This window comes from Lactuca virosa, chromosome 6 (genome assembly GCF_052849685.1).
Source record: "Lactuca virosa cultivar CGN04683 chromosome 6, Lactuca_virosa_CGN04683_v6, whole genome shotgun sequence".
NCBI classification, from domain to species: domain Eukaryota; kingdom Viridiplantae; phylum Streptophyta; class Magnoliopsida; order Asterales; family Asteraceae; genus Lactuca; species Lactuca virosa.
The window spans coordinates 200321888-200335671 of record NC_136431.1 but is presented as its reverse complement, the minus strand read 5'-3'; the positions used below and the strand labels follow the sequence as shown (position 1 = coordinate 200335671).

Below are 13784 nucleotides of genomic sequence, written 5' to 3'. Positions count from 1 at the left end.
AATGTCCTTAGAGAATCAATTGTGATATGGTTTCATAATCAGTAAGATAATCATAAAACAAGATAATCAAGTACTCTCCCATCTTTTCAGATTGGACTTTTATCTTTTTGCCTAATTTGATTATTTTTATCCGTTCTGCCTTACATTGAAACTTTTCCAATGTTTCAGAATTACAATTAAACTTGTAATCATAACCATATTTACTAAACTTTAGTAAATCATGACAAATAGTCTCATCTATCTTTATGGTGGACCTGACCAGTGCACAACCAAGTGTACCCAATCTCCTAGTCCTTCACTTGACTCACATATACATGTGAACAAGGAACTAGTCTTAATTTCCCAAAGATGAAAATTCTCATTCATAATACAATACCAGTTGCATGATTCCAAGTTTCTATCCAACTGGAACTTGGGTGATAAGAATCTTTCCTTATTTGGTAAATTATGACACTACCACAACCAAAAGAATCAAATCCATTTTCCAATATTGCTATTAATGGAATCATATAAACAACAATTTTCACAAATGCCATTGTAAGGATATTTAAAATAAATAAAATTAAAAATTTTCCTTTTATTTTAAAATTGCGGAAAAACTTATCCTTACAATGCAAATACATATGAAAACTATGTTGTTATCTATTCCTAAGCAATCTGTCATAACTCTTAGCAGCAACTCAAAATTCTGATCTTCACGATCAGAATCAACTCACTCTTCCTTTAAGTTTCCTCTCTTTTCTTTGATTCTTAAAACATCAAAATGCGACCTAGTCACATCATGTAATAAGAATATTAAAATAGGAACTTAATAGAGTTAGATAGTGGACTTTACCCGAATTAGAGTCAAACTTTTTGACTTTACCATCCTTATGATCTTTCAGGTAAATAGGGCAGCTTCGCAACCAATGCCCCTTCCTTTGGCAATAGAAACATATGGACTCTTTGGGAATGGTACACGGGACTATCTTAGACTTAGCCTTTCTCTTTACCATTTGATCTACGGAGTTGACTATGGTCGATCCCTTTCCATTGGGAAGAGAAAGCTTTTATGGATTTCCAATGTTACCGTTGTCAATGTCCATGGAAGTTTGGGAAGTCGATCTTCCAATCAAATTTGCTTTACCAGTGCTCCAAATCATTATTGATTCAGCAGCATCAAGCAAATAGGTAAGATCATTAAGGGTCATGTCATGGTCCGCCACATAGTAGTCCTTAAAGAACTCACTATGTGACTCAGGAAGTGATTGAAGAACCTAGTCAACAACCAACTTCCTCAAGACTTTGACACCCAACTCTCCCGACCTGTCTATATATGACTTCATCTCCAAGATGTGAGCACACACAGACTTTGCTTGACAATAGGGCTTGAGTGACCTTGAACTTGTGGGTTAGGGAGAATAATTGGAGGATGTGGAGGAAGAGAAGTATGATTTCCATGATCCAATCGCGGGACATCATCTTCATTAGGAAAGCTTGTTCCAAGAAATTTGGGAAGATCATAGTTGTCTTAACTAGACATCTATGCGGGAGAAATTCAAGTTTAGTTGATTTAAGTCCTTAATATAACACCCAATATGAAATATTAAGGCTAGGACCCAACACAATATTTTATAACTTGGAAGAGGGATTCCGTAATCCAAGCTATAAAATATTTGAAGGTAGGTAAATGACGATTTACCAATTTCCACCACGAAAAACGAAAAAGAATTTTAGGTCTTAAGTGAATTGAAACTCCTAGATCCTTTGAGATTCATTGAACTTTTCAATGGCATGTTTAAATCTCGATTGTGCCCTTCAAGTTTGTGACTGGGATGCCGAGGATCACAAACAAGGTGTGAATAACCATGAAAATTAACTTGTTACTCTTAACTTTATCACATAATCGATGTGCCGGTTAACCACATGCGCTCCACCAATCTATGATAAACATTAAGTTACCCTTTGCCACTCTTACTAGTCCATGTTAGTGTGCCGGTCAACCACACACGCTCCACCAACGACTTGGTAAGGTACAAAGTGTAATTTAATGGGTTAGCACCAAATTCACATTTTCCTAAAGTAACTAAGATTGAGAATTAATAAGGTTTAGTTACTTTATATTTATCATTATACTTTTAATGAATGGAGAATTAATGTCCTGTCAAACCCGTTCGGTTAACGACCCTCCACCAGTCAAGGAAGCGGTGGGTGAGAGTGGACACCCATTAAATTGCCATTTTATAGGCAGTGACCTTATACCCCCCTTATAGACCGGCTTCGTGAATGAGGCCTACTAACGGTAAGACTGACTTACTCTTATACATATATATAAATATTAAACCTATAATATTATAATAGTATAAGGGTTGAATTTTATCCTATTTAAAAAATTTTAGGGTTTGGAACTAAAGTATACATGGGGGGGGGGGGTAACTTTACAAATTCCAAAACTTGAGGAAAAGTTTTGAACAATTCAAAAACTTTTGGTTTCCATAACTTATGAGTTTAAAGTAGTTTTAATGAAAAAACTCTTCAAGTTCCATAACTTGAGGACAAGTTATGGAAGACTTTAAAACATTTAAAAAAATAAGACTCTTCATTTTCATAACTTATGAAAATCTTATGAATTTTAAAAATCATAAATGAGACTTTTCATATAACTTGAGGACAAGTTACAAAAACACATTTAATGAACAACTTTTAGATCAATTTGGATTGAAAACAAATTATCACATAAATTTTCTATTAATCTAAACTAACTCATAAGAACAAGGTAATTCATATCATCAATCTTCAAGAAATTAGCATGAACATATAGACTAATACAAATCTTGAAATTATGACAATTATCTTTGAAATTAGATTAGCATGATCATTACCACATCAAAAACAGGTTTATAAGTTCAAAAACAGCTTAGGGTAATGTTCCTAGTCCAATTCCAGCCTTAAAAGTCGAAAATCTGCCCTCTGGAGCACCAACTCGTCGAGTGCAGGAACCAACTCGGCGAGTTGGATGAGTTTATTCTTGGACTCGGCGAGTCCCCCGGTGGACTCAGCGAGTCCACAGTCCAGAAAGCCAAAATTTCGATTTTCAAGCTACTTCATCAAGTATAATTGAAAACCAAGCCTAGGCTCTGATACCACTGATGGGTTTTGTATACTACAACATCCTATGGTGCACATACAACCCTAAATACCTTGGATCTATGTTTTCACTAATTTTACATGCAAATGGTTTCCAAGGCATTAAACCTATAACTAGCATGCATTTGACATAAACCATATAAGATACTAGTTAGGGTAACATACCTTTTATGTGGCTTGAAGTCTTGATGTATTTGGCCTTAAGATGTCACACCCCCGAACCAGACGGCGGAAACGTCCGGGGGCTGGCGTGACTTAAATTGAAATATCATCATAATGAATATATATGAAACATAACACGTGCATCACCAACCATTACATAGTACAACTGGCATTGTTTACATCAAGTACAAGGTTTACATTACATGATTTCCAAATATAAAGTGTTTGGTGATTAGCAACTACAAAAGAAACTTTCAACACACTGGATGCTTCCTTGTCTAACGATTACCTGAGAATACAAGTTATTTTGAAAAGGGTTTTGGAGAGTCTTCTGGAGGAAAGTATTATGATAACCCGATTTTAGAATCCAGAAAGTGCACAAAACATTCTTTGGAAGGAGATTTGCTTGGAGATTTAGAGATTGAAGAACACATAATTACATTGGTTTGGTTTACTTTAATCATGTCGATTATGTTGAACTTGTGTTTATGTTTTCAGCCATGAGTAGCTGAACTTAGTTGTTTTTCGTTTAGCTAGATGATACTTTAAATCTATGGTTTAGTTATCTAATTTATGGATTTTAATAGTTGGTTTTGTGCATATGTTTGATTATCATTACCTAGCATGTTACAGTTGTGATTTTGTTGCTTGAATTCAAGTTAAGTGTAGCGTAGTGACCATTAAATTACATGAACTTGATTACCTAGTGATTTAGTGACCATTAAATTGCTAGAGCTAGGATCGACCAAATCTTAGTAAAGTAATAAAAGTAACAAATTTAGCTATGCTAGAGAACATAAATTGTGACCATAATTGTGTTTTTTTAGATAAATCTTACATAGCCTATCTATAATTAATAACTAATTCTGTGTTTTGCTTATGTATGACCATACAAGGTAGTTTATGAATTGGTGAAAATATTAGTAAATTTGAACTTGAATTTCTAATTACATAATAATTGGTAACCAGCTATAATAATCCATAATTAGTAACTAACTGTAAAGGAGAAGTGGATTCGAACTAAACGGAAGTGTTTTTAGAATATTCATTAAAACTATTAGTTAATTGTTTAAGTTTGTCTGAACTTGTAAAATCAAATAGAAAAACCACGTTTAACTTTTGTTTGTTTTAGGTTAATTTTTAGTAATTATTTTAGTTAATTAAATTCGTTCCCGGTGTTCGACCCCAACTTACTTTACTATATTATAATCCGACTAGGTACACTGCCTATAGGTGCAATAGTAGATAAGTACTTAGGTTATAAAACTAAAACTAGATAGGTATATTTTTTCACACATCAAGTTTTTGGCGCCGTTTCCGGGGAACGACTATTTTAGTTTTTAATTTAATTGCTTTAGGTTAATCGATCATTTTTGTGGGGTAAAAACTGCAAAAAGTTAATTTTCTGCAAAATTTAATTTTTGTTCAAAAATCTCGGCTTCACCACGATGTGGTATCATTACCACGTCGTGGTAATCGTTCAGTAGGAATTTTTAATTAGTTTTTCTTCGTTTTTATGTTTTTATTTTTGTTTTTATTGCAATAGTTTATGACTTGTGGATTAAACAGACCATTGACATCACCACTTGAAGATTCAAAGTCAACTTTTCATAAAAAGAAGGACAAGAACGTAGGAGGATCAAGCACAACCCCGAAAGAAGAGAACGAATTTTTTGAGAAAACTCCTACCAAAAAGGAATCCGGTTACGAGCCCGAATCAGAAACCGACAAAATTAATGAAACCGAAAGTGAGCCAAAAGACAAATAGATGGACACTGCTGACATGACAATAGAGGCCTACAAGAAAAGAATACAAAAGGACACTGGTCCTGGACTTATGCAACCCGCAATTCCAGGTTACCTTCGAGCTTAAGGGACATATCCTTATCGCGCTAAAGGATGTTCCATTTTTCGGAAAAGACCATGAAGATGCATACAAGCACCTCGATGAAGTCAATGACATAGCCGACTATTTCAACATTCCTAATGTTCCTCGAGAGACTGTCTTGTTACGAATGCTTCCGGTTACTTTTAAAGGAGTAGCTAAAGACTGGTTGAAGGCACTTTCACCAGGTACAATCACCACTTGGGCACGGATGCGTGAAGAATTCCTCCAACAATTTTGTCCACCATCTAAAGTTTCTAAACTAAAGAAGGCCATAGAAAACTTTGAGTAACAAGTGGGGGAGTCTTTGTACGAGGCGTGGGAGCGATACAAAGGGTTAATAAGAAATTGCCCCCAAAACGATCTAAACGAGCAACAAGAGGTTTCGATCTTCTATGATGGGGTGAACGTCACGGCGAGGAAAACTCCTTGATTCGCAAGGACCTTTAACTAAGAAGAATCCCAATGAAATTAAAGAATTAATCGAAGAATTTTCGAAGCATTCACGAGAATATCACAATCCTCGTAATGATGGAACTAGGGGGATCGGGAATGGTGCATCGAAAGATATGGCGGCGGTAATGACAATGATAAGTAACATGGATAGAAGAATGACCAAGATGGACCAATCCATTCACGCGATACGTGTGGGTTGTGAGAGTTGCAAAGGTCCACATTTGAAAAAAGATTTCCATCTAGATGAAAATGGGAATAGGACGACCCAAGTCTTATATTCAAGTGGAGACCGCTATGACGAAGATTGGAGGAAGCCGAAGAAGGAATGGTTGCCTTACGATAAATAAAAAAAGAAAAAAGAAGAGAAGTACAAGCAAAAGGCAAAATGGTTTTATAAAAAAAAAGAATTGGCGCCTGAAAAGAAAACAAATTTTGAAACAATGCTCGCCCGCTTCGCAGCTGCATCAGAAAAAAGGCATGATGAAACTGATGTAGTGATGAGAGATCAACAAGCTCTAATAAGAGATCAACAAGCTTTACTTAGAAATCATCAAGCATCTATCAAAAATATTGAAGCTTAACTCGGGCAATTAACTACATTGGTTAACGAGCGATTACCTCCTTTAAATCCCGATAATAAACCACAACCACATGTCATGGCCATTATTACTGAAGAAGACACCATTTCTGAGTTCTTAGAAGCCTTGGAAGAAGAAACAAAGCAGCCCGAACCACAGCTAAAGCGGTCGAAAGTCGAAGATAAAATTATTGCTGAAACACTGTCGTCACGACGTGGGGATTCAATCTCCACGACGTGGTCTCACTCGGAACAGAAAACTTTTTCTAGTGCCCAAGTTTACTAACCTCCTTTACCGTTTCCTTTTCGAGCCAAAGTTCACCCATTGGAGCAAGATCATATCAAATTATTGAAGCAAGTAAAGGGTATTCCGATCAATAATCCTTTTATTGAATCCTTGGCACAAGTACCCAAATATGCCAAATTTCTTCAAGACTTACTTGACACTTGCCAACAACTAGAAAAGACCTCCAAGGTAGTCCTTAGTGAGTAGATTTCTATGGTTATTATGGAAGGGATACCATGAAAGATGGGAGATATTGGACGCCTTACACATCCATGTGAATTCTGAAAAAACATGAAGACATATGCTTTAGCCGATTCTAGAGCATGTATAAATTTAATGTCATGTTCATTTTATCAAAATATCAACCTTCCAGAATTGAAGGCTACTAGAATGACGATTCATATGGCCAATCGTTCAGTGACTCATCATCGAGGCATAGTTGATGATATTTTGGTGAAAATTGGAAAATTTATTTTTCCAATAGATTTTGTGGTGCTCGATATGAAGGAGGATAAAAATGTCCCAATTATCATTGGACACCCTTTGCTTAATACTACACGAGCCTTGGTGGATATTCGAGAGTCCAAGCTTACCTTACGAGTGGGGAATGAAAAAATGACTTTTGGAGTGGAAGACGGATTCAAGAAAGATTGTTCTCAAAATGAAGTATTCTTTATGGATGAAGAAAACGAGCTTGATGAGTTGGAGAAATTAATGGAAGAAAAAATTCAAATAATAGATCGAGTCAAGCATACTAAGCCTAGAACATCAATTCCAAAGGTTTTTGAGGTCTTTGCTTATAAAACTCCAAAGTCTCTAGTTCGTGAGGAAAGTGAAGAAAGTTTTGTGTCGCGTGATGAAGAAAAAGAAGTTACACAAGACTTGATACAACCACCTTTGGACAAGGTGGATTTTGAAGCTAAGGAGGTACAAAAAGAAAAAGGAGGACCTGAACTTGTTGTGAAAAATAAAGGGGTGAAACGGAAGCTCGAGGATGACGATTCTAAAATGAAAAAGGAGAATTCTAAGAAGGCCTATTTAAGAAGGGTGCAAGCGTACAAAAAATGTGGAGGGAACAAAAGGTGCCAATGGTGATTGAAACTCCAAACAATACACCGTAGGGCGGCACGGAGTCCACCTCATGACTCCATAAAAACGAAGCGCTTATCAGGAGGCAACCCGATGTTTGAAGAATTTATATCCTTTTATTTTTATTTTAGTTTTTAGTTTTTATTTTTCTTTGTTATTTTTGGTGTGTTTTGTTTTGTTTTTGAGTTTTTATTTGGTATGTTAAAAACTTGTAACCAAATTATGTGGTGGTTGTTTTTCTTCTTTCCACAAATTTTTTGTTTTGTTGCAGATTTAGTAGAATACCATGAGAAAAAAATGAGAGAATAGAGATAAGAGCGTACGAGGAAAGCCGTGTGATTCAGAGTTACGAGTCGAAGCCCATCTTTTTTAATAAGTATGGGGTCAATTTCATGAAAGAAAATAGATTAGAGGAAGAGAGAGTCTAGAAATATTGAGTTTTGAGAAGAGTCTTAATCCATTAAGAAGGTTAATTTAACATCACTTGCACGAAAGAAGCCTTGCAAAACTGTTTTCTAGAACACCTAGTTTTCACGATGTAGCCTTTATGCCCACATCGTAACTTTGATGTCATCACGATTCAGAGTACAATTAACATCGACACCATGACGTGAAATCCATCACCACGTTGTGAGTAGTAAAATTGGCAACTCTTCCAACCTTACAATGTGGCGTATGCTTTCCCGCATTAAGATGCTATGTTTTGAAGATCTTATGCACCACACTTGTTGAAGATGCAAGTTTCCGATTCACATCTTGCCGACACAATTACATGTCTTAAAAGATCCAAGTTCCAATCACATACTCATGGTGTTCAAGTTTTCCACACGCATCCAGAACTCGATCTCGCCACTACTACCCCAGGGGAGTCTGTTCATTTTTCTCCCTTTTATTGCTTTTAAATTATTTTGTGCATACATCGAGGGCATTGTTTGAAATAAGTGTGGGGTAGGGGGTTGAAAAAGGAAATTTCTAGGAAATTCAAAAATTTAAAAATTTAGAAATAGATTTGAAATAATAATCTAAAAATTGAATCTAGTGATAATTTAAAAACGTAAGTTGCTAGTGTTGCGTGAGATGATCCAATATGAGCTCAAATATTTAATTAAGCCAACATATGTTATAGTATATTTGTGGCTTCCCAAGTTTTAGTGAAAAGCCATGAGATATGAAAGATAATCTGGTAGTTTATATGGTATAATAAGTTTTGCAGCCTGCACCTGAAATCTATCCAGGAGAGCTTATATAGTCATTGCACTTTGACTAATACCTCTAACCAATAAATGTTGAAGTTAAGCTCCCTTGCTTAAGAATATAGGATTTGAGCGAAAAAAGTGAAATATTTAAAAAAAAAAAGAGAAAATTACCAAAAAGTTGTAAAAATTTTGGACCAATCAAAGTATGAAGATCAAAAGATCAAAAATTCTGAAGAATCAAAATGTTGAAGATACCAAAAATCAAACATAAATGTGGTGAATTCAGAGAAATCAAAGAGCAAATATCAAAGAAGTGAAGAATTCCAAGAGCTCCATTGTGGTATCAAACTTGTAATTTTTCTAGATTATGTATGCTTGGGTAGCTTAACCAAAAATACCTTGAGGTTAAGAAGATTTCTGAGGATGGATTCGAATGGTTGTAGAAACGAGTGGCGTATAAGCTAAGGGGTGAAGGTTCATAAGGATTGTAAGTATTTGGGATTGGGAAGTTATTAGGAACGTTAGACACAAATATGCACAATGAGGTCTTGGTATAATGGCTGAGTTCAAAATGGATTGTCTTATGTGATATTGGTGATAAAAGTTTGACTTAAAATAAATTAATTTTTCTTGTGGGCAAGCAAAAGATAAGTGTGGGGTATTTTGATATTTCCATATTTATACATATTTTTAGGCAACATCGTAATACATTTTATTTAATATTTTGGTTATTTTCAAAGATATTTGGTACTTATTGAATTAAATTGCATTTTGCAGCCAAAATGAACACTCTTGAAGAATAGGGACCGAAATTGACAAGAATTGGACTTTGGAGGATGGAAGCTTAAAAGAAGAATTCCAACGAGAAACCCAAGTCACGACGTGGAAATCAACCTCACGACGAGAAGTGTGTATTCTAGAAGATAAGTACGAGGGAAGTCAGAATCCTTGCCCGATAAGGATTTGTATCAAAGTCACGACGTGAAACCCTTGTTCACGTTGTGAATCACGTATTTTTCCACAACTATTAATTCTCCTTCATTCTTATGATTTGATAAGGCTTTTGGAGAGTTTTATGGAGGAAAGGTATTCTGATAACCCGATTCTAGAGTCTAGAAAGTGCACACAACATTCTTTGGAAGGAGATTTGCTTGGAGATTTAGAGATTGAAGAACACATCATTACATTGGTTTGGTTTACTTTAATCATGTCGATTTATGTTGAACTTGTGTTTATGTTTTCAACCATGAGTAGCTGAACTTAGTTGCTTTCGTTTAGCTAGATGATATTTTAACTCTATGATTTAGTTATCTAATTTATGGATTTTACTAGTTGGTTGTGTGCATGTGTTTGATTATCATTACCTAGCATATTAAAGTTGTGATTTATTGCTTGAATTCAAGTTAAGTGTAGCTTAGTGACCATTAAATTACATGAACTTGATTACCTAGTGATTTAGTGACCATTAAATTGCTAGTGCTAGGATCGACCAAATCTTAGCAAAGTTATAAAAGTAACAAATTTAGCTGTGCTAGAGAACATAAATTGTGACCATAATTGTGTTTGTTTAGATAAATCTTATATAGTCCATCTATAATTAATAACTAATTCTGTGTTTTGCTTATGTATGACCATACAAGATAGTTCATGAATTGGTGAAAATATTAGTAAATTTGAACTTGAATTTCTAATTACATAATAATTGGTAACCAGCTATAATAATGCATAATTAGTAACTAACTGTAGAGGAGAAGTAGATTCGAACTAAACGGAAGTGTTTTTAGAATATTGATTAAAATTATTAGGTAATTGTTTAAGTTAGTCTGAACTTGTAAAATCAGATAGAAAAATCCCTTTTAACTTTTGCTCGTTTTAGGTTAATTTTTAGTAATTATTTTAGTTAATTAAATTCGTTCCCTGTGTTCGACCCCAACTTACTTTACTATATTATAATCCGACTAGGTACACTGCCTATATGTGCAATAATAGATAAGTAGTTAGGTTATAAATTTAAAACTAGATAGGTATATCTTTGCACACATCAGTCAGTAACCATTACTGGACGCCGAGTTGATAAAAGTGATAGTCGATTTGTGTAGGATTTAGTAATTAAACATGTATAATGTTTTATATTTGTAAACACTTATTTTGTTTTTGTGTTATGGACCTATAAACTTATGGTTGTATTATTTTCAAACTTGAACAATTATGTTTAACATCTAAATCCTGATTTGAATTATATATCTTGAGTTTTTAAGTCAAAAGAGTTGGATTTGGCCCTTCAGCCCTAACCACGACGTGGTGATAGGCTTACCACGACATAGTGATTGCCTTGTCACCACGATGTTTCATCCATGGGTGCCACGTCGCGGTGCCGTCATGGGCCCAAAATCCTAAGGCTCGGTTTCTTAGTTCTATTTAAAGAATGATGGGACTAGGTTTTCTTTCAACCCTAACCTCCATCCCTCTAGAAGTGTCCCTCCAAAACCATTACCTTATTTTCTCCTCTAAGCCCTTTTTGGTGTGTTTGGTTGCATTTTGGAAGAAGAACATATCCTTTGGAGCTTGTAAAGAGATTATTGACGAGGTTCATTAGCTTGTGCATTCCTTGGACCTTTGTAAGTGTCTAAATCTCCATTTTAATGGTTTAACTTCATAGATCTAGCTTATTATGGAATTTTAGTTCCTTTTTATGGATTTAGTGGAAGTAGAGGGAAGGACTCCGGATAAAGTTTGCAACTTTATCAATTTCATGTGTCCATAATGAGTTCTTATCTTTTAGATCTAGAGCCAAAAAGTGTTTTGGGGCCATGCAATGAAATAAGTCACATTTTGCCTATTTTGACCTAAAATGGTGTAAGGCTTGCGTGGAGTGTTCAGATTCATAAAGTTAGGATTTTTATGGCTCATCCTTGCATGATGAAGCCTCCTGGAAAGTTGGAATGTTGGTCCTAAAGGATTAAAGACTTAATAAGAAGATTTTAATCTGCCTGGTGAACCACAGTGTGGCAAAGGGTTGGCCATAGTGTGGTGAGCTCTTGTGTCGCGATTGGGTTGTCTTTACCACGTCAGAAAGCTATTGGCCAAGGCATGGCAGGTTCAAGGATCGCGACTGGATATTTTAGACTACGACATGACAAGGGTTTTGTCACGGCGTGGTGGCCTGATGAGTTGACTTTTGACAGTTGTCTTTTGGATTAGGTTTGACCTTGGGTCAAATGTTTAGGTTTAGGTCATAGGTTGAGAATTGACCTTGGAATATGTGTTTAGGTGGACGTGGTGCCTGCCTTTCCGTATTATGAGCTGTAGAGATTGTTGCTTGTCTGTGGGATGAGTTTTCTCACTATGTTACTGTATGATGTGTTGGATTTGAGCTGCTGATAGCTCAATGTTGCTGATAACCCAACGTGTTGTAGTAAGTTGTTGCTAGCTCGGGGTTGCTAATAACCTAAACAGCTAACATTGAGTTGCTGATAACTCAGGGTTGATGATAACCCATAGTTGTCTTATTTGTTGTGGTGTGTTGTATGTGATACTTTGGGGAACTCACTCAACTTTGACTTACAATGTGAATTCAAACGTTTCAGGTACTTCTGAGGACCGAGGCAAGTCGAATGCGTGATTATACACATCATCAAATGGTTTTCATGCTTTTAGAGTAATGTTATGTTGATACTCTGATTTTATAATAAAATATGAACAATGATTTTGATGATTCCGGGTTATGAAAACTACTTTATCTTTTTTAAAAATGTAAAGATTTTACTATGGTTTTTTGGGACATTACATTATGAAAACTACTTAAGATTTTTTTTTCGAAAATTTAAACGGGTCAATTGGGTTCAACCTGCTTTGTAAATATAGCCAGTTGTAAAAACAATAAAATGTCAATTCGATTTCAACCAATTTACTAAAAATGTTGGGTTGAGTTGAAAATTTTCAACGCGTTACTTAAATAAGTTGGGTTGGATAAGAGTTTTTCAACATATTTAATTAAATATCTCAACGTGTTTATGACCCAACCCAACCAAGGGAATGAATTGACATTTTTTAAAATAGAAGGGTCGATATGAAACTTTATATATACTTATCTGTTACCCCTTTCTATATATACACATCTACAAACACATATTGAACACTTCGAACAACACAGAGAGACACATGGCAGACCTAGAGAGCCAGAGCATGCGACTTGCACCGGCCGGCGTTAAGAGCGATGAACAACCGTCTACAACCACCGCAAATTTCAGAAAACCGAAGTACCAGGAAAGCAGCAAGTGCATCGTTTACGTACTCGCGGCCATCGTCTTCCTTGGCACAGTCTTCTTAATTTTTGGTTCGGTCTTTCTTCGCGTAAACAATCCTAAGCTCCGGCTACGCACCGTTTCAATTCAAAATTTCCAATTCGAGAACACGAATTCAACGTCGCTGAACATCACGATGTTAACCGAGGTGACGATCGACAACGAAAACTTCGGCCGATACGACTTCGAGAACTGCAACGCTGTTATTTTGTACGGGAACTCTACGATTGGTGGCGGAGTTATTTCCGGTGGCCGTGTTGGCGCGAGAAACATTAAACCGGTTAGTGTTACGATGCAAATTAGATCTGAGAATTTAAATATTAGCGGCAGTGATAGCGATAGTACGGAACTGATGGAGATTATAAGCTATGCGAAGATGACAGGTAGAGTTCATGCTCTGACGATTGTCGATCGGAGAAAAACAATTGAGATGAATTGCACGATGAATCTCAATTTGAGAAGCCGATCGATCACGCATCCGTTATGCAGCTGAGATTCACGATGATCATGTTTGTAAATCGAACCAATTATACAGTAGAAATATCAAATATGGAAACTCTGTACATGAATACTTTGATTCATGTAACATTTTGATCAATATACAGATTCATAACATTTTTTAAAATTCATTACTTAGATCATTATCAATATGATCATATTTTTTTCATCGAGTTATGAGTATAATTTCATGATTTTTGAATTA

At 35.5% G+C, this 13784-nt stretch overlaps 1 protein-coding gene across 1 annotated transcript; it reads left to right on the top strand.

Annotated features, from left to right (window-relative positions):
• Positions 1–12938: 12938 nt before the first annotated feature.
• Positions 12939–13574, top strand: LOC145122220 (Late embryogenesis abundant (LEA) hydroxyproline-rich glycoprotein family). The gene has a single exon (XM_079057859.1). The coding sequence runs from the start codon at positions 12939–12941 to the stop codon at positions 13572–13574; it is 636 nt and encodes a 211-aa protein (XP_078913985.1).
• The last annotated feature ends 210 nt before the right edge of the window (positions 13575–13784 follow it).

Excerpts from the sequence above, each read along its gene's own strand:
- LOC145122220 (XM_079057859.1), top strand. The coding sequence starts at position 12,939 with ATGGCAGACCTAGAGAGCCAGAGCATGCGACTTGCACCGGCCGGCGTT.